Source organism: Fringilla coelebs (genome assembly GCF_963513975.1).
Source record: "Fringilla coelebs genome assembly, chromosome: 1".
In the NCBI taxonomy this organism is placed as follows: Eukaryota; Metazoa; Chordata; class Aves; order Passeriformes; family Fringillidae; genus Fringilla; species Fringilla coelebs.
In genome coordinates this window covers 95,356,666-95,377,024 of record NC_140028.1, presented here as the reverse complement: position 1 = coordinate 95,377,024, position 20,359 = coordinate 95,356,666, and the positions used below count along the sequence as shown (strand labels likewise).

The following is a 20,359-nucleotide window of genomic DNA, read 5'->3' as shown; positions in this document are numbered from 1 at the left end:
CACACAGAAGAGCTCTGTGAAGGGGGACGAGAGAAAACTAATAAAAACATGCAGGCTTTAGGAGATACTGAGCTAGAGTTTAAGTTGGGTCCAGCAAAATGCATCCGGAGACCTTTGTGCCAGTCCTTCTACAGAGCTAACCCATCTCTGTAAGCTGAACAGAGCTTAGCAAGGAACTGAAATGGTTAAGCACCGTCAATAGGTTGTTAAAAAACTCTCTGTGTTTGCTTCCCACCTCTAAGATTAATCTGCAGGCCGCAGCAATTTATTGCACACCATTTAACTGCATACAGAGCATGAACTGTGCACCACCTGGGCTACTGTGGTGCTGAGTTCACAGGCTTGCTCACATGCCAAGGGAGATCCCTTTACCAGAGAATGGCATGGCACGAGAGGCCTGTTGGAAAGATGATGTTTCCCTTGGGGAAAACAACAACACCGCACACTTTTTGTCAAAACCAGTGGTGCTCTTTAGATTCCCTAGCATAATTGAAAAGTAAAAATAATATTCATCAAGGACATGACAGAGAAAAAAATTAGCCCAGTACTTAAGAATAAATTAGTTTTCTCTATCAAAGGAGAGTACTTTTTTCAGCACAGTTCCAATACAAAGGTCAGCTGCACTTGAGGAAGAACGTCAGCTAATTCAGGTAAGAAACTGTGTATAAGGCAAAGTAATCACCAATAGAGTGCTAGAGCAAGATTGAAAACAGTAACTGCACAAGAAATCAATGTAGCAGTCCAAATTGTACTGAACTGTGAATAGCCCAATATCCTGATCTGGCCCACTGGTTTTGTTAGCAGTAGGTAATCAGCAGGTCTTTTGTCCTTCTCAGTTCAGGTATCTTTTCTCTGGGCAATCACAAACCATGTCATGTTTCCATCTATCAGTAGCGTGCTGCTCTGCCCAGAAGAACAGCAGTGAGAGGAGCAGCTTCTCCTCCCATTGCTGTTCTAATCAAGGCAAACCTGTGAATTTCTGCAGGGCAGCACATACATCTCAAGGGCCTGACAATTAACAAAACTCATTTGGGTGTAACCAAAGACTGCCAGCCTTGTTTTTGAGCTGTGCAGTGAAAGAAGAAAGAGTGACTTGCAGTATGTCCCGTCTGGAAGATTCCACAGTTCCTCTTCTTTGGCATTGAGATTTAGGTATTACTTCTGTATTAATACTTGCAAGTCTTGTTTTCACTCCAGTACTCTCCAGAAGAAGAGAACCTGTCTTCTAGATTTTTAAAAAATTAGATGCTAGAATCGCAATTTCTTTTTGGTTTTCAAGTACTGGGATTAATGCCATGTATGCATCTTGAAAAAACATCTGATTGGGGTATGGCTTTTATTTGCAGATCTGATACACAGTTTGAGCCTGCATTCTAACAGTTCCTCCCTGCTGTCTCTCCTTTATGCATCAACAATAGCTTCCCAGAGGTAGAAACACTTCTAGATGAACATCTACTTAACTCCTTTGATACTTTAACCTGAACCTGGCCTCTGTTTTTTAACCTGTCAGAGGCCTACTATTTGCTGCATCTTAAAAAGCCTATTCTGCACCTTGGTGCAATTTCACTGTTACCAGTTGATCTAAAATTTTTCCTATCATATTCCTTTCCAGTGTATCCATATTTAAAAAAAAACCCAAAACACCATAACTCCACCCTGTTCTACTCCTAATGATCCTAATTAATGGCTCTATATACACACAGCCTAACCTGGAGGTGCACCCAGAGTGGATTTCTCAGCTCCAGCAGTAGCAGACTTTGCAGGAGGGAGAGGGAACACAAAGTCAGAACATCTCTTCACCCTGGGTGGGCAAAAGAGAGTAATGGAATTACAGACAGCACAAGCTGTGGGAATTTCTACATTGTGCCAGTTTGCCTGGGGTAGAGTTCATTTTCTTCACAGTAGCTGATATGGGGCTGTGTTTTGGCTGTATGCTGACAACAGTGCTGTTAACACAGAGATGTTTTCGTTCTTGCTGATCAGGGCTTACACAGAGCCAAGGGCTTTTCTGCCTCCCACCAGTGAGGCAGCTGGGGGTGCACAAGAAGTTGAGAGTGGATGCAGCTGGGACAGCTCACCAAAGGGCTATCCCATATCAGATAGCATCATGCTCAGCACATAAAATGGGGGAAAGAAGCAGAAAGGGGGAATAATTGCAGCGATGGCATTTGTCATCCCATGTCACCACTCAACCACTCCATTCTAGCCCTGCTCTCCTGGATATGGCTTAACAATGCCCAAAAATGGGAGAAGCAGTGAATTAATTCCTTGTTTTTCTTTGCTTGTTGTGTGGTTTTTGTTTTATCTATCAAACCCAACCCGTGAGTTTCTCATCTTTACTCTTTCAGTTTTCTGCCCTGTGCCATCCTGCAGGAGGTAAATGAGCAGCTGTGTGGGACTGAGGTGCCAGTCAGGGTTAAGCCACAACATACATACAAAATCAATTCAGCATCACATCCTGGTGTTGATTGGAGGTGACTTATAACCTTCCCTCAGCCTGTCTCAGGGATGCTAGCAATGCTTCAGCAGAAAAGGGGGTGACAGCCCTGTTGGACCTTACAAGAAGTACCTGAGATCACATCCAAATTTAAGCAAGGACGATGATGACATTGCCTTTGCAGGAAAGATAGGTTTTGTATCAAGCACTTTGAATGTGTTTGCTATTGGAGAAATATTATCTCCCCACTGAGTTAGATGGGTTGGTTTTAACAACCAAAAAATGATTTGCCAGTATTTAGCTTTGCTCTGCAGCTATATATTTTCACATTGCAGGCCTCAAGGTTTCAACTGAGGCTAGTCTCATCCCCAAGACTAATACTGTACTAGAAAATTATCACAGTCAAGGCAGAGCTATTAGCAGAAATATCACATCTGACCGACAGTTGAACTGTTCCTTGACACAGTTGTGGTCAGTGCCATTTGTAACCCTTCCAGACACTTTAGGGATGCTTTACAGGGAGAACCTGTGCCAAGAACTACTCTCGTAGGTAGCCTGAAAGAGCCACCCTATTTTGGAATAGAAAGATTTAATTGTATTCACTGGTGCTTAAGCGTTGTGCTTGGTCTCAGGGGTAACTGGAGTCCTCATGCCACTGCAGGCCTGTAGGGGGACTGCAGGACACACATGTCTGATTGCCCACAGAACACACATCAATGGCTCTTTATGTCTTTTTGCCAAATTTAATAAAATACATTCCTCCTGCAAATAGTCTCCACTCACGTAAACCCCATGTCCAGACTGTGTTCATCAGAGCACCCCCTAAAGCCATCATTGTCCTACACAAACGTTCTCAAGCTGTGTATAGATATATTGTGTCATTCCATTATCCTCACCTCTTTCAACACTGATGAGCACCTTGATTAAAGCATGGATTGACTGTTCACAGAGCTGGGATGTTTCAAACACCTGAGAATTAAAGGCTACTGATGCAGTCATCCCGTACAACTGATAACTACCACCATGACGCCTTCAGTAACAAACAGGGCAACACAAGACATTTGTTTATGTGCTTTACCCCAGCCATCAGGTTTGTGTGCACAGCCTGCCTGTTAGCACTACTGAACAGCCTCCCATGCTAGGGTCAGCAGCGCCCTCTCAGTGACTTTTCAGAGTCTGGAGGTGTGCTGAGGTTCACCTGAGACACAAAACATGACTTCCTAGAATCATCCCAACACCCTTTCAGCCAGCCTACAAGAAGCCTCCCTGATACTTCGAAATGTGAGGCTGCATCCCTTGATCCTATACCATATTAGAGTAGGGTGAGTGGCGTGTTTGAACTCCTGTGTTGACTAAATTCTTATTGTAATGTTGACCAAAACCAAGCCCAAAGTCATATTACATTTCCTTTTTTCAGCTGAGTGAATTGGGAATTGTTCATCAGCTTCATCAATGAAATTTCCAATTTGTTGATCCCATTATTTTGAAGTGGAAGTTTCCGTCCAAGAAGGTATAACCCAGTGGGCTCTGAACCTCCACAAGTCCCTGGGTTTGGGAAGTCCCTAGGGTACATCTGTGAACAGGTTGTTTCAGAAGTATTCACTACTGTACTTCATTGCCATTAGTTCTGCCTACAGAGTAAGAAACTGACTTGCTCTCAGCAGCTTTTTCCCACACTATTACTTGGCAAAGTTTCTCTATCATTATAGCAAAGCTGTTCTTAAACCACAAACTTTTCTTGGACATTTTCTGTTCTTGATCTCAAACATTCAGGATTTGGAGGTAGTCTATATCAGGAAGACACATCAATTTTGACATCATACACTCATAAGCCAAGGTCTTTTAAACATATCCTGAGATTGTTTGCCTCTTCTGCTGAGATATCTGGAGCCAAAACCAATATAAGAAGCTAATTGCCTCAAGAGTTTCAAAGAGCGCACTAAAATTTGCTATGGCAGAGATCTGAGTAATTAAAACATTTACCACTGACACAGCTTAAACTTTGGGGGGTGGGAATGGAATTTAAAATGGTTTTCATCATGCAGAATTCCCGTCTCAATCTCCATTTTCATCCAAATAAAGCTTACAGAAATTCAAAAGAGCGAATATAGGACTGCTATGTGTGCAAAGGCTTAAAATCCAGCCAAAACTGATGCTATGCATTAATCTACCTGAATCAGAAATGGACATACATACATTAAAAACTTTAGAAAAATACTTATTAAAAACCAGAATTCCTCGAGATTCATAGTTAAATGTTTATTCTCTATCTCTCTCCTCACTTTACCGTAGCTTGATATGTCTTAGAATAGTAGAATAATTTAGATTGGAAACGGTCTCAGCAGGTCATCTAATCCAACTGCCCGCTCAAAGTACAGCTAAGCTGACTTCAAAGCTCAGTCTTCTCAAATTGCAAGCAAACAAACTGAAGGTGCAGCAGTGTGCTCGGATGTCTACGCCTCCATCTTGAGAAGGCCAGAAGTCGGTATTATGTGCCATGATTCTTTTCTGTTAGGTCAGGAAAGTGTCCAGCTGATGGATAGAGGTGACTGCCGCCAAAGTCAGAATAAATTTGTGTCTGGGCCTCTCAAAATGTATCTCCTGATGGAAGATCTCTGTTCTGACAAAGGAAAGGTTGAGGGAGAGAGCAAGATGAGTTAGCAGCATCTAACTCAGTCACCTCCTAATGTGCATGCTTTTTTTTTTTAAAGAAAGTCAACTCTCCCAGCCTAGCTACTGATGGTATATCAGAGGACACTGCAAGCCTTGGGCACACCTTTGCAAAGTCCTGTTCTCAACTGAGTGCTATAAAATGACAGGTAATAAGTTACTCATTCCATCAAAGCTACTGAATCACGTTATCTTTCTTACAAAAACCCAATTGTTCATCACCAGGAGAAAAGCTCAGGGAAACTGATGATAATCTAGAGGAGGGATCAAAATAGTCACAGCTGTGTCCTGTTGTACTGGTACACTCAGTAAGACATAAGGTGAGAAGGGAGCAGGGTGAGACAAGTCAAAAGGACTGGGGAGGAGGAATAATGTTCTGAAGTTGTGGTGAACTCTATGAATGAGAAGCTAGAAGGAGAAATAGAATTATCAGCTCTGTATAGGTTCTATTAACGGAAATATGAAGGCAGTAAACAACACAGGCTACAGTCAGAGCTATAAAAGGGAGAGTGAACTAGGAGGAGGTGATTGAGAAGGGCAGCCCAATTGAATCTGATAGATGTCAAACACAGTGATGAAAAGGATTTATGTATCCATGTCCAAGATTCATGGTCCTCTAATTTCTCCTTGACAACAGGTAAGACATCCATGGGCAACTGCGCTGCCATTGACACTTCAGGCTATTAAAGAGCAAGAATCTTTCTGTAGTTCATGAGTAGGAATCCAGAGCTGTTGAAGTAGCTTCAGTAGGAAAGACCCTAAGTAGCATTCCAAATATCCTTAGCCTTGCAAATAAAGTCTGTAAGCACAAATTACTTGGGCATTAAACCTGTATTTTCCACTAGAGTAATGTGTCAAAATGTAACAGCTCCCAGGAATACTTCTGCAGGAATACCCTGATTCTAGATAGAGTCTATAAACTATGTGGAGAGATTGAAGTTTAGGCAGCCTTGCTTTAAAATGTCCTGTTAATTTTTAAGTATCTCTCTCTACATTGCACAGAGAACTTAAGCACACAACTGTAAAAACGCCACAGTGGCAAGACTTTAGCTGCTTAATCTAAATTAAGTTACTTCTAAACTATTAAAACCTATTTTAATCAAAGGCTGGTCAAGATAAGAAGTAGAGCAGTGACTTGTTTTTACAAAATTAGAGCCTGCTTCAAAGTTGGTTCTACTTCATAAGGAAAGATAACTTCATAGGATAACAACCCACCTACTCAACTACTTCTGGGAAAAAATGTCAGTGTCCCAGTAAAGTACAGTGATAGCTGTGACTGTCCCTTTCAAGCCAACTTGGAACCATACAGAGAAGTTAACTGGAAGATGAGGTTAGGACAGTACAGAACAGGACAGGAACCTGATGAGACCCAGTTATTCCTTTGCAGTTTTTGATAGCAATGTTCAAATACACAGGCTCAAGTGGTCTATGGCAGTTTCCTTTTCACAGGGTTTCTTCCTCATTTTGCTCACAGGAAAGCAATATCCAGAGAATCAGGATTACTCATCAAGACATGACTAAGGCATGGTGTGGCCCAAGAGAAAGGATGATCTCATGTTTGTGGCAACACAACAGTGCCCAAAGGAATGCAGTTCTGTCCCTGATTCACTCATGGAGGAAAAGCTCCACATAAATAGGTCTGTTTTAGAGTAGGTGACAGATAGCGTGGAGTAGATCAACAGGCAGTGCCAGGCTAAAATAGACTAAAGACAGTTCAACCAGACACAAACATCTTTGAGCTCCACATCCTGCATTCTTCCTTATGCGCACCCTCAAAATCATGGAACCCCACAGAGAGCACAGTCTATCAAAAACACCCTGTGAACTAAAATACACTTGTTCCTTTCTGACTTTGCTCTTTGATTTGGTTCCTGTGGCTAAGACATGGGCAAGTGTCAGCAGAAGGGAGGGCCAAATCCCATAACCTCTCAGGCTCAGAGAACAGTTATCCTGCAAATGCTAGGAAGCATCTCTTCTCAGCTAGGCTGTAAAAACAAACTAATGCTGCTGTGTTTGTGGGCCAAGCAATTTCTGAGAGTTGATTCAAGTGGAAACTAAAATTGTATTTAAAAAACAATCCCAGTCAGTCTCTAAAATGTAGCATTTACGCAGTCCTTTGACCTTCTGCAAAGTTCTGAGAAAATATGTATTCTGGAAAAAGACAAAGCATTCAGCTTCTCAAGAAAATCTGGACTTCTCATGGCTTCAACTACAGCTACAGAAGGAGTAACCTCCTCTATAAAACTAAACTGCAACAGAATGATACACAGATATACTCTAGTCTTTTGCTCTACTGAAATTTGAACATTACTGGGGCTCTGCATTTTCTGTCTTGTAATACAATCATTCATCTTGGCCAATTAGTTGAACTGAAATTATCTCCTTGCCAAAGAGGGCTTTTCCTTTCACATCTTTTACTCTTCTTTAGATCAAATAAATATATATACTTACTATCATTATTTCCAGTATTCTTTTGGCAGAATAATCCAGTGCCATGATGGACATGCTCCTGATCTTCATTTTAAATGCTCTCTTTTTTTTCCCTCCTCAATATTATCCTGTCTTTAAATTAGGAATGCATTTCTCTTGTTTTCTGGCAGCAGTTGCTTTTAAATATCACTGACAACAGGCAGTTGTGTTGTGCAGGTGTGATGAAAGTTCTTTTGCCACTACTATTGTAGAAGTTCTAGGATATTAGTTTATCTAGGATCTCAATTTAACATGCTTAGTTCTCAAGAGAGACAGTTTCTTCAGCAATCTAGTATCCAGACTACTAAGACTTCTTGGGTAAAAGTCAGCCTTTTCAATTACACTCAAGGGATATGGCTGATGGAAAATGACCACTGTAATAGAGAAACAGAATTCTTAGAAACAGAATGAAGTGATTGTTATTTGCAACCAGAAAAATGTTGTTCAGCAGAATTCCCATGCTAATTCAGGCCTGAAAGCTGCATGAATTATTATTTTTATATAGGTCCAGTGTCAAAATCTTCCCTCTTAATAATGTCACTTGGAAATGTAAAAATAACCAAAGACTTGCACAATCTCAAAACTACCTATTCTTGGAAAATAGTTAGAAACTTGACAGCTGGTAAAGAATTAAGTTCTACAAATTATTTCCACCATTTTTCTCATCACTGCATAATTTGTTATTTTATTCAAATAAATCTTTAGCCTATTTTTGTCTTCTTTAGTTTTTATTCCTGACTATGTACAAATTCCATTACATGATTTAAAGGAAAAAGCACGTTTTCAGAACACATTACCAAAAAATTGCATAGAATTTTCTTGGGACTGCTCAAGGCGCAGCACCTTTCGAGTGAACTCTAGCTATTGATTGCAAATAAACAAGTGAAAACTTACAGGAAATACTGCTTAGAGAGACTACAGCAACAGGATTTTGAAACAACCTTGTATAACATGAACTGTGATAGAAAGTTTAATGCTATCACCTCAGGCAGCCTACAGCCACATGCACTGAAGAATAAGAGTAGATGGGGAATATGTTTCTCGTCTAGAAAAGCTGCAGCAAAGCAAGCAGTTCCTATAACACGTGATAAAAGAACCTCTCTTTTCTCTTATTTTCAGCTTGCAGGGTTAATATATCAGTGTCAGGAATTAAATTATTTTAATTTTAAAATATTTAATTATTTAATTTTAATTAGCTAATTAATTAAATGTTATTTTCCCACCTCTTTCTTTTTTATTTTATTTTTATTCTGAGTTTATACTCTATCGAACAAAATGTTGTTTGAACAACAAAGTGAAAGTTTTATTTTAAAACTTGATTTTTTGAAATTTTTTTTTCAGGATAACTGATATTTAATCTAAGTTGTGATCTAGGTCCCCAAAATTAATTTTGAGGTCTTAGCAGCTTGTCACCACAATTCCTACTTCCTACTCTAGGAAATTTCTTGTCTGTAATGAGCCTTTATTCCTCCATGGAAGAAGAAATCAAGCTTGTCAACACCACAGTATGCCTGCCTGCTAACGGGTACACAGAGAATTACAGTAAGAAAACCTCATGATCTGTGCATTGCCAGAACGCCATTAACTTTTGGTAAGTTACAAAAGGTGCTCCTTCCCCACTCTAGGCAAAACTGAGTCCAGTCTCTGGAGGAAAATTACTTTCCTTGATAAGCAGAATGATATGCATTATCACTTGCACCACCAAATTGGAATGGGTAATATCCAAGCAGGCAAAAGCTGTGCCTCCCCGGGAAAAGAAATACCCTTTCATAATTAGAGGCAAGCTCCTGTAACACATGTATCCTTTGCTGCAGTTGGAGGTGAGAGGCCCCTGTCATTTCAGAGTTAGCAGAGTTACAGAGTTACTTCAGCAATGGAAGGCCTTCACACAGATAGTTACAAACAGTCTAAAGTAATTTCCAGACATGGCTGATGTCAGCCTTTTTGCTTCTGGCAACCACTCCCTAAGCTACCAGTCTCCCTAGTCACTGCTGCGTTTAGCAGCATGTCTTGGGCTGTACGCTTCTTCCCTACTTCTATAAGACTTGGGCTATACACTTCTTCCCTATTTCTATAATACTTGGGCTATACACTTCTTCCCTACTTCTATAATACTTGGGCTATACACTTCTTCCCTATTCTATAATACTTGGGCTATACACTTCTTCCCTACTTCCAGCATAAATCAGACCTCTCTGTAAGGAGAGGTACAGGCAACACCACTCTCTTTGAATAGATCGTGCCTGATTTCAAGTGAACCTGCACCAGGACACATGTAATAAACCAGCTCAGCAGCTGATGGACTCTACAAGCTGGAATGAAACACCGAGTTTAAGTGGTTTAATTGTTGTCACCGAGATCTGCTTAAAGAACTTAGGACGCTATGTGATGTCCACAAATCCGTTATCTGTGAAGCAAGGTGGGTGTTAGCTGCAGGGATCGAGCATCTGCTTCCCCATGTGGTGCAATGCCTGGCTGCCCAGCTCATAACTCTGGGATACAAAGTGTTCCACAGTGAATTAAAAGCAAAAAGGGCTTCATACATCTTAAGCTGTAACTGGCCAACAGTTAAAGGAGATGATTAACTGGGTGTTCAATAACTAAGATCTCACAGTATTTAGTTCTGGAAACACTGATGAGTCAAATCAGGCAATGTTTATAAGGGTTATAAAATGAGTAATTCTGAATGTTTTATAAAGCAATGACTTCAAAAAAGTGATTCCTTTTACATGTTATCTGATTTAGAAAGATCACAGGCCTTTGTGAAACTTTCTGGTTTGTGTACATACAGAAACTGCACACTAATAAGCACTTTGGTATTTTCTGTCCCAGTTTGAGTAAAACAGTTTGGAAAAATCAAGGGCTAGGTGGGGAGGGCAAAAATCAAGGACTAGGTTGGGGTTTTCTCAATAACTTATTCTATTTTGGTAAACGTTACACATTCAGTACTTTTCCTCTTGCTGAGTTCCTTGGTGAAAGTAATTTGTAAGTATCATGATGCACTGATGGACTCATGTCCAGTTCTTCCAAACAAACATAACATTTAGCTACTTACCATGGATAGAAAACTGTAAAAATTGAATTTAGTGCTAAAGCAATAAAAATAAAGGTGATTTAATTTTTATTGCTTTAGCACGAATTGTGCATACACTGTGAATGATTCTTTATTGCCCTGATACAGTACCTCTTACACCAAAAGACAAATAAAACTTTTAGTCATCACCATTAATACTATTTCCTATCACACTTCCATATATTTTTAATTTAAAACCTAAGGAAAAAAAAATTATTGGTGTCCATTTGTGGAACTAAATCAGCTTATAATACAAGAATATTCATATCCTTGATCTGTCTCAAAGACCAACCTATAGGACAAATTGGTTTGTGTAACTGTCTCTCTGTCCACTTGTCCCTTTCCAAAATGTCTTTCATTTCAATGCCCTACATAGTTTCTTACTTTGTGGAGCACAGAGTTCCAGTAGTACAGAGTTCTATCTGAAACTTTCATGCAGTTGCAATTCTTTTGTTTTCCATCTTCCAGAAGAGAAGAGAAAAGCATAAGTAGTGTTCATACACTGGCATTAATTTTTGCAGAAAATAAAAGTAACACTAGGTAAAGAATAATTATTTCATTCTCTATCCCTGTGGGTGCTGCACATGGGTATGACTGTCACATTCTAGTACAGAAGAAAGAAATTAATCAGTGTTTAAATTGCAGATATTCCCTGTGCAATAACCTGATTTACTCAATGTAAAAATCAAGGATTTTTCAAATCTGTCCTGCCAATTTGATGATTTAAACAAATCTCATAAATCCAGATAGTTTGGGTTTTCTGTGTCATCTTGCTTTGTGCTCTACCTTGCATTTAAAAAAATATTACTTTTGTTGCATATTTCTATAATTGGAATATAATTATGTCATAAATTCATTAATTTATTTAAAAAATGAGGCTAGGAAAAAGAGGGGGTTGCCTGTTCTTTAAATTTATGTCCACTGATGACATTATTTCCATCCTCAGTAAGCACTGAGGATTGCAGTTCATAAGAAGTGCTTTTAAGGGTTCCTTTATAGGAAATACTGAATAATTGTATTTAATTCATCCAGTTAAAATGTCATAACCATACATGCATTGTTTTCTATTGAACTTGGCAAATTTGTACTGTGAAATTGTTTTTTCATGCTATTTTGGCAGAAAAAGGCCAAGCAATTATTGCAATTTTGAAGAATCTGGGATCACAGAACAGTTATTTTCTCCTTAAACAAAATGTCACTTTACAGAAAGGCATATCTTGGAAACTGTTTTACTGACTGTGTCATTGTCTGACTTAGCCTCACTTGACTAACTAGCATGTTTAGAAGATGAAAATAATCAGATGCAAGCATCAAGATCTCCTCACTTTCTTTGGATTGGCATTCAATTTGTTTGCAGAAATAATGATTTAAAGCTTTTCAGGCCATAACTTTTATTTTGCAATTTTTATTTAACTGATCCATTTTGCATAGCAAAAAAAAAAAGGCAGATTCTGTTGTTACCAAACAGGACATGTAACATGAATTACTTTGCATCTCAACCAGAGAATCCAACCTCTCCTACAGCCCTCCTAAAGATGCCAGGCACTGCCCAGATGAGCAAACCCCCTGCTGCACCAAAAGCAGTTATGAAGCTCATGAGAAGGAAGGGGCAGGAATGTTGGAATTGGGGGAACTAACAGCAGAAGTAACAGTGGAAGAAAGATGATGGAAAAACACCAGGATGAATCTTACAGTGATAAAGGGGAGCTAATAGGGGAAGGTGCCAACAAGAACAAGACCCAGATGTCTACCAGAGCCCATTGAATATCAAAAGTCTGTACCATAATCAAAAGTTCTTAGACCCCGCCTTAATCAAGACCAGAGAAGTTTTAGGACTTAGCAGTCCTAAGAATCTGGAGACGTGGAAGCATAGCAAGAAATGGGGAGGTTCTGGACATGCAGAACCCATTTTGGTAGCTTTGCTTCTGGCCCACGTTTACTTTGGCTTTTAAATCTAACTTACATAAGATCAGAGAGATCAGGGGATCAGGACAGGGGATGACATAATTTTAGATATTTCTTCTGTAGTTGTCTTTACCTCATGAGTGATACAAAAGAAGAGTGAGGCCTGGCAAAAAATATTTCCTTTGTAGTGGCACTATTGGAGGTGACCTGAATCCACCTTAGCTAGTGAGTTGCTACCTGCAAGTTATTGATTTATTTTAATTTTTCTGTGTCTGTCAGCCAAATGCCACTCGGGATGTTAATTCAAAAGTTCCCCATAGGACTGAACTTGGAGCCCTGAAAAAAATCCTTCACCATGCTCTGCTTACTGCTCCCTGTCTTCCTTCAGAAATATAGTCTGTGACACATCCTTAAACCCAGGAGATCTGCAATGGGGAAATGAATAGTGGAATTTTTTTCCCCTGAGCATATAACTTCCTTAATTTATAGTTTCAATGCTCTATATGAATTTGAAAGGTGTCTCAGGATTTGAGCAATTTAACTAAGTCCTTCAGTGTTTCTTTCTGATGCTAATGTATTTATTTGAGGATTAGCCCTCAAAGTATTTCTACATATGGATAACTAGGAATGTTTGCCTGGTGTTGTCAGCTTCAGTAGTTCATTACAGCATGAATCTATATCAAATCCAGACATTTGGTTCAACATCTGTCATGAAGTGCATGTCATTAAAATGTTATTTTGTGAGAGAAAATATAACTAGGATGTGTTTATGTATGACACTGATCATTTTTCAGAGTGAAAGGGGAAGAGAATGAATTAATAAATATTTACCTCACTTTGAACTATGACATTATCAAGATTCTTATCCAGGTGAATTGTACTGTAGGAGAAACAAGACTTCTTATAAAAGCAGAGTTGACTGAACAGCTGCTAGTAAAAGGGAGGCAGGAGACCCGAGTGCCATGGCAGTGAATGTGGTTCTGGAGGGTGGGGAGAGTGCTGTCCTGAGCACTGTGAGCTGGGAAGGCACCGTCTGGCACAGACAGTGCACGGGGCTTGCAAAGAGCGACTGCAAGTAATGTGAAAAACACCTCTGATCTTCGTGACATGATGGGAGAGTCACACTGCATGCAAAACAAGCAACAAAGGGAGTATAAAAGCCTATGCTGAGACACTCTGAACTGATTCAGGATCTGGACACCACAGTCAGATATTGGAGGTGGTGCAGCGAGTGGATTCCCAGAGCAAAAGGTAGCTGCTGGGAGAGTGGTTACCTGATCCCAAGAGGGAAGAGGAGAGCCTCTCCTCCTGCTCTGCCACCCGTGCAATGCTAATAAAGCTGTGGATACAAGTCACAACCTCAATCACTGCCATTTTCTTCACGAGGTACACCCTGGTTGCTCCACGTTTAAAGATTTAAGGTGTACCTCAGACGGGTATTTGGACTGCGCGAGTTTGCTTCCAATTCCCAGTTAATTCCTGAAGTTACCTGCAGACTCCAATAAGCTGGCAGCTACACCTGCCGTCCGGCCCGCTCTTCCCTCGCACGGGGACACAGGCTGTGGGCTCAGCGCTGTGGCTCCGGCTCCGGGATGGCGGAGCGGCCGCAGGACTGGCCGCGGGAGGGCCGGGCTGTCCCGTGCCGCCGGGAGCTGCCGCTGCCCCTGTGCTGCCCTCCCGCAGCGCCTCCCGAGAGGATCAATTCCTCCGCTATCGCTCCTTTCCTCCTCTCCGGAGGCAACGCGAGGGCTGCCCACAGGCTCCCGCACCTGCCCTCCAGCGGGCCCGGTGTCCCCGGGGCTCCGCAAGGCAGTGCTGCCCGTGGGTCCCTCCCCGCTGCGGGCAGCGCTTCAGCCGCTCGTCCGGGCGCTCTCGGAACGCCCAGAGACAGGGCAGCTCCAAGCCGGCCACCCGAGTCTCTTCGGGGTCCGCGCCGAGGGAGCGGAGCGGCCGCTCTCCCCCCGGGACACCCCCGGCCCGGCCCGGCCCTGCCCTGCCGGGAGGGGGCGCCACCGCCCCGCCCCGCGGCCGCGCGGGTCGCGCCCCACTCCCGCCGCCCGTTGTTGTCGGGGCTGCCCGCGGCCGCCGGGGGGCGGGGCCGGGGCGCGGCGACCAATCAGGCGGCGCCGCCGCCGCCGTGTCGGCGGCATTCGCGGCCGGAGCGGGCCGGGAGGGCGCACGTAGCGCGAGCGCCGCGCCGGTCCCTGGGCGGGCGGAGCAGGCGCGCGGCGCGAGGCGGATCCCGGCTCCGGGGAGTCGAGGCCGGGACATGGCGGCGGCCGCTCGGCGGCCGCGGCGGCGTCCCTGGGCCGTGCTGTGCCTGGCCGTGGCCGCGCTGCTCTGCCCTGCCGCGGGCGGTGAGTGCGCGGGGGTGCGCGGGAGCGGAGGGAGGCAGGCAGGCAGGCAGGCAGCGGTCGCGGCGGTGGCGCCCGGGGTGGGGTGTGGGGGTGCGTAAGGACAGCGGCGGGGGGCGACGGGTCCCCGCCGGTTCCTTTCAACAACATGGCGGAGGGGCCGGCTGGGGCGGAGTCACCTCCCCCCCACCCCCGGTGTCCGAGCCCGGCGGGGACCGCTCGGCCCTTTGTTGGCCGAGAGCGGCGGCGGCTCCGCGGGAGGAGCAGCGGGGAGGGCTCCCCTCAGCCCCCGCCGCTACTTCCTCGCCCCCGCTGAGCAACGCTTCGGGCGGTGTCTGCCCTGGGTAACTTTCTATCCCCATGTCTGCCCGGGTGGGTGCGTGTGGCCTTGGCCCGCGAAGGCGACTTAGGTACCTGGAGCTGGCGGAGCTGCCCCGTCTGTCTGTCTGTCTGTCCACCAGCCCCTGAGAGCCCCCCGGCTCCCGGGCGAGGTGCGCCAGCAGTGGCAGCCCCCGGGCCGCCGCAGGGCGCTCGTAGCAGTGCCCGGGAAGAGCGGCCGGGCAGAGACGTGTTGAATGTCCCACGTCGCGGAGGTGACAAGGGGCTGCCCCCGCTGTGCTGCACGCCGCAACACCGTGTGCCGCTGTCGCGGTGGTGGGGGGACAGGTGAACTTTTGGTCCAGCACGCCCTAGCCTGTATTCTCGGCGAGGATCGAGCCGTGTGGAAATTAAATCTTTGGGTGAATGTTGCACAGCGGAACGGTTGTGTTCCTCCAGTCTCCTGTACCTGTGTTTTCTTTTTTGTGGGAGAGCTTTGATATCAGAGCCGTGCTGTTGCATTGGAGTGCTTAACAGCCTTCATAAATGGAATATTTGGGTAGTTTCCTTTTTTTGTTTTGGTTTTTTTAAATGTGCAAGTTGTTCTGCGGTTACCAGTTTGGGACATATGGCCTAATGGATTGTATCTTGCTTTGGGTTTTAAAGAGGAAGTGGAGAAGCACAACTTTTTCAGTTACAGCTTTGAGACATCCCTCAGTCTGCATCTATACCATGCTGTACATAATTCAATCTAAAATGGAAAAAAAAGTTACTTAAAGCATCACTTGCTATGCTAACATGTTGTTAATCACCCATATTCTTACTGAAAGCGATGCAAGATCTCTGATGTGGAAACAGTGAAATAAGCTTAAGTTACCCATGGGTTGTTCTTGTATTCTTGAAAAGGTGCGACAGGCTTTAATAATTTAAAGCTTTCTTACGTAACACATTCAATTTAGATGTTGAAGGAAATTTTAGCTCAATTTGAGCTTTGAACTTTTTCCCTTTTAATGCCTCCCATCAATCAACAGCTTTCCCTTAATCTGAGGCATGAAATTAAGGTCTAAAAGCTTTGTGTGAAAACAAGGCAACAGACTTCCATACAAAACCTTATGGGTGGAAGTGGTGGCGTACTACCTTTTGTTTAAAAAAAGAGAAATCCTCTATGTTTAATGGAATCAGGAGAAATCCAGAAATCCATAACTCATCCAGAGGCCCTGGTATGGGTAAGGCAGTTAATTTGCCTGAACTTTGTGGTCTAAGTTGATAAAGTAATTCAAGGTATGATTTGGCTACTGGTACTTCTTATTGTGGGTTGACAGAAGTTGGGCATTTTCTGATTGCTTCTGCTGGGGCTGTTGTGCAATGTGCTGATATTGCTGTGTGGATGAGTCGTCTTGCGATATGGTTTATACGGAGGTCAGGCATGTAATGAATCCCAGCAGCTAGCTGAACAGTACAGCAGCCTTAATTTTTAAGACAGAGTCTGAAAACAAGCTTTCTGGTTTTCACTGTGTAGGCCATAGTTTTTAGTCTTCTGAACTTCTGGGAAGTCACCGCTTGGAAACTCTTGTGTTCAGACAATTGCTTCTAACTGCAAATAAAGATAGCAATCTGATTGATATGGTGGAATAAATTTAAAAGTACAAGTAAAGATCTTTCTGTTTTCATAATGCTTGTAAAATTATTATCTGGGCCTTTAATTTTAGCTTTCTTCAATTAGTTTGGTGGTTGTTTTTTTTTTTTAAGTGTATTCTTCTACCAAGGAAGAAACAAATTGTTACTGTATCATGCTCTAAGAGGCATGAAACTATCTCTGGGTAGTGTTTTGGATAGCATAAGAAAACTAAAAGTGCCGCTTAGCACTTACATTGCAGGGAGTATAATATCACTTTTTTGAAGTTGGGGTTTTACACAAGGTTTTATCGTTACTTACAAGTTGTGCGTACTTAATAGTAGTTTGTCTGTTTTCTTGAGTGTATCTCTTTGACAAGACCTGCTGTTTGCTGGAAGGAAGTTTTGCTTAACAAACACGGGTGAAATCTATGTGAAAGTTTTCCTGAAAACTTGATACCCAGTGCTGTTACTTTACAACAGTGAAACTTAATCAGTGCCTTTGTGAGAAGAATGTGTTAGTGAAGGTCATAAATTATTGTGGTTTTAAAAATTGTACCTATATCCCAGATATTTTAGGACGTAGGCTATATTAAGACATAAGATATTTTATTTTATTATCTTGAGCTAAGAGAGCTCACAGATGAGTCAGGTGTATTGTTTGATGGGATTGTCTGAATTACAGACTCAGAAGCTGACATTTGCACTGTTATGTATTACACATTTTTTCCTTTGGCAAGTTTTATTGGACAGGGAAAGAACTACCAGTGAGCATTACAGCCTTCTTGCTCATATCCCTAAAAATCTGGTTTTGTCTCTTGCACATCACAGCCTTTCTCCTTTATCCCTTGAACTTCTGCATCTTATGGAACAGAAGTTCCATAAGTGCTCTTCTCTGATGAAGTTCTACTTTCTGGTGAAATTTTTGCTTTAAAGTTTATATTTTCCATATAGGAACATAATATTACAAGAGAAGTGTCTTTTTCAGCATAACATTGCTTTTAGGTGCTGCAACTATTTGTCTTTATTAAATTTGTAAAGCAAATATATATATTATTTCAGTATTAACAATATGAAATTGTTAATTGTTTGCAATAAGATGTGAGTTTGAGGGTTTTTAGAGCACCTCATAAGTTTTAACTTCTGTACTGCTCCTTGTTAGCATCCTTTGGAAGATGATGTTTCAACTTACAATTTCCAACTAAAAATTCTTTGGCTGAAGGTGCTGTTCTGTGCTGAACTGTCTGGTTGAAGTAGTGATTCAGGACGTAAACAAGTGTTACATAGTGATTCATAGTGTTTTGTGACTAAAAAGTCTTTCTGCAATTTTCTTTCTTCATAAAGACAGCAGATACAAAAAAAAAATAACTGTTTCAATAGGTAACAGTCTGGTTTTGATACAGATTTGTAAAAGTTAAGTGGTTAGAGTGCACTTAATTCTCTGTTCACATTTTGTATATAGTATTAATATCTGAGCTCCTGGGAGCCAGCTGATTTTAAGTCTTGTCAAGCTGAATAATTTCAGGGTTTCATTTATGCAGCCAGCTTGCTTTACTCTCACTGGGGGCTTTCCAGACTGCAACATTCATACAAGAGAGACTTGGTAAAGGAAAGGCAAAACTGTCAAACTCAGAGTCTGAGCAACTACACAAGTAGTGGTATTCAACATAAGATGTTAATCTTGTGGTATGAGATATGAGAAATATGCTGTTGATAAATTGTATGACATGATAATGTCATAATGCACACCCCCCACTTTCACAACAGCATTGTCTCACTCTTTCTTTTAGGGTAGTCAGTCTCAAAAAGCAGAAATTACTATGTGGAGTGGTAATGGTGCAGTGACAAACTGCAATGCACAAGGCACTACATTGCTATGTTGACCCAATTTCTGCTCTTGGGTATGTCCCTGATTGTATGACTTTCAGTGCATTTGTTTAGTTGTTTGTACTGTCATTTCCCCAACCTTGTATCATTTAAACAAACATGAACTTTCACTAGTTGGTAGTGGAGTTTCATGCTAGTAGTTCCATCCAAAAACTGTTATAATAATTAAAAAAAAAAAAAAATAGTTCTCTGCCAAGGACAGACTTGATTGAAAACTTTTTTACTATTCTTCAGTAGTTTTGAAAGTGCTTTTTGTGGTAGTAGAAAGAATTTGGTGTTTACCAAATGCATGGAAATATGTTTTACCTGAAAGATTACTGGCTCTGGAAGATCAGCTTATATCAGAGTTGTCAGTTTCTCATCCCTTTCTGTTATCATTCCGTACTAGAAATGTATGTATTCATTAAAGTGAGCATGGAGATCTGACTGGTTTCTGAGTTTTTAAAATTACTGTAACATTACTTTGAGAATAACAGAGACTGCTTGGACGAAAAGCAAAAAATTCTATCTTCAAGAGGACAACAGTATGGGATTTTTTTTTTCTTTTATATCAGTTATAAGTGAAAACACTTCCTCATAGGAATTAAGTGATTTAATTATAGTTGGTCATTGGCACCTCATGCTGATGTTAAATCTCATCTATGATGTTTGTGTAGTTGTAGTTTATGTTCTTTACACGCAGATAACTGGAGAATGAGACATGAGCAAGGATATTCCAATTGCTTATTTTTGCCTCCTGGTATGGATTGTTGCTGAAGATGCTGAATTAGTCTTCCTTTCACTAAAACGTGGGAATTCTACTGTTACTTGCTCCAGTTGAAGTCATGAAGAACTGTTAAGTGGCCAGAGTAGGAAGGAGGCTGAAGCATTTTTAACGAGTTGTTTTGTTTGGGGTTTTTTTTCAGAATGTGTCCACTAGAGAGCAGCAAAAACCTGTATCCCTAGAAGCTTTGCTATGCAGCTGATAAGGCATTGTTTTCCCCTCTTATGGGAGGGGGAGAGTAGAGTAGCTTCAGAAGGGAGAGGTGATTTATTTATGCCCAGGAAATCATTTCGATGTGTGTGACAATGAATTGTGTCTTGTCAGGAGACGAGAAGATAGTGGCATCAAACCAGAACAAAAGTGTGAATTTTATCAAATTGCACTACGTGGGAATTCTATAGCAAAAGAGAGATGGTAACAAAGTGAATGAGGAAGATAGGGTACAAAATGCTTCATTTAGTCATGGTTGGAACAGTGTGTCTCTACAGCTTCACAAAACGAGGAAGATGAATAAGTGTAACAAGGGCAATCCAAATGTAATTTTTCACTTCAAGTAACTTGGCCTCTGCACAGTGACTTGATGTAAATATATCTCACTGAGTATCTGTCTCTTGCTGTAGGCATTCAGATGCATGTGCTGTTACGATGAGTGACAATTACTGTTTAAATAGAAAAAAGTCACAGATTAAGCAAGTGAAATAAAGGTGTGCTCACTTTAAAAGTTGAAAGAAATAGTGTGTGTAAATATTTTAGGAAATTTTTAATGGTTTGAATAGATTGGTAATTTATGCCTGAACAACTATTTTTCAAAGGGCCAGCAACATGAAAATAAATTTTCTTGTAGTTAAGCTCTGAATAATAAGACTTTC

At 41.8% G+C, this 20,359-nt stretch overlaps 1 protein-coding gene across 1 annotated transcript in view; it reads left to right on the top strand.

The window, feature by feature from the left end:
* The first annotated feature begins 14,714 nt into the window (after positions 1–14,714).
* TGFBR1 (transforming growth factor beta receptor 1) overlaps positions 14,715–20,359 on the top strand; it is a 34,359-nt gene continuing 28,714 nt past the window's right edge. The window contains exon 1 of the mRNA XM_084201070.1: positions 14,715–14,911. Within this exon, the coding sequence (XP_084057196.1) occupies positions 14,824–14,911 (88 nt within the window). The 5' untranslated portion in view covers positions 14,715–14,823. The remainder of the gene's footprint in view (positions 14,912–20,359) is intronic.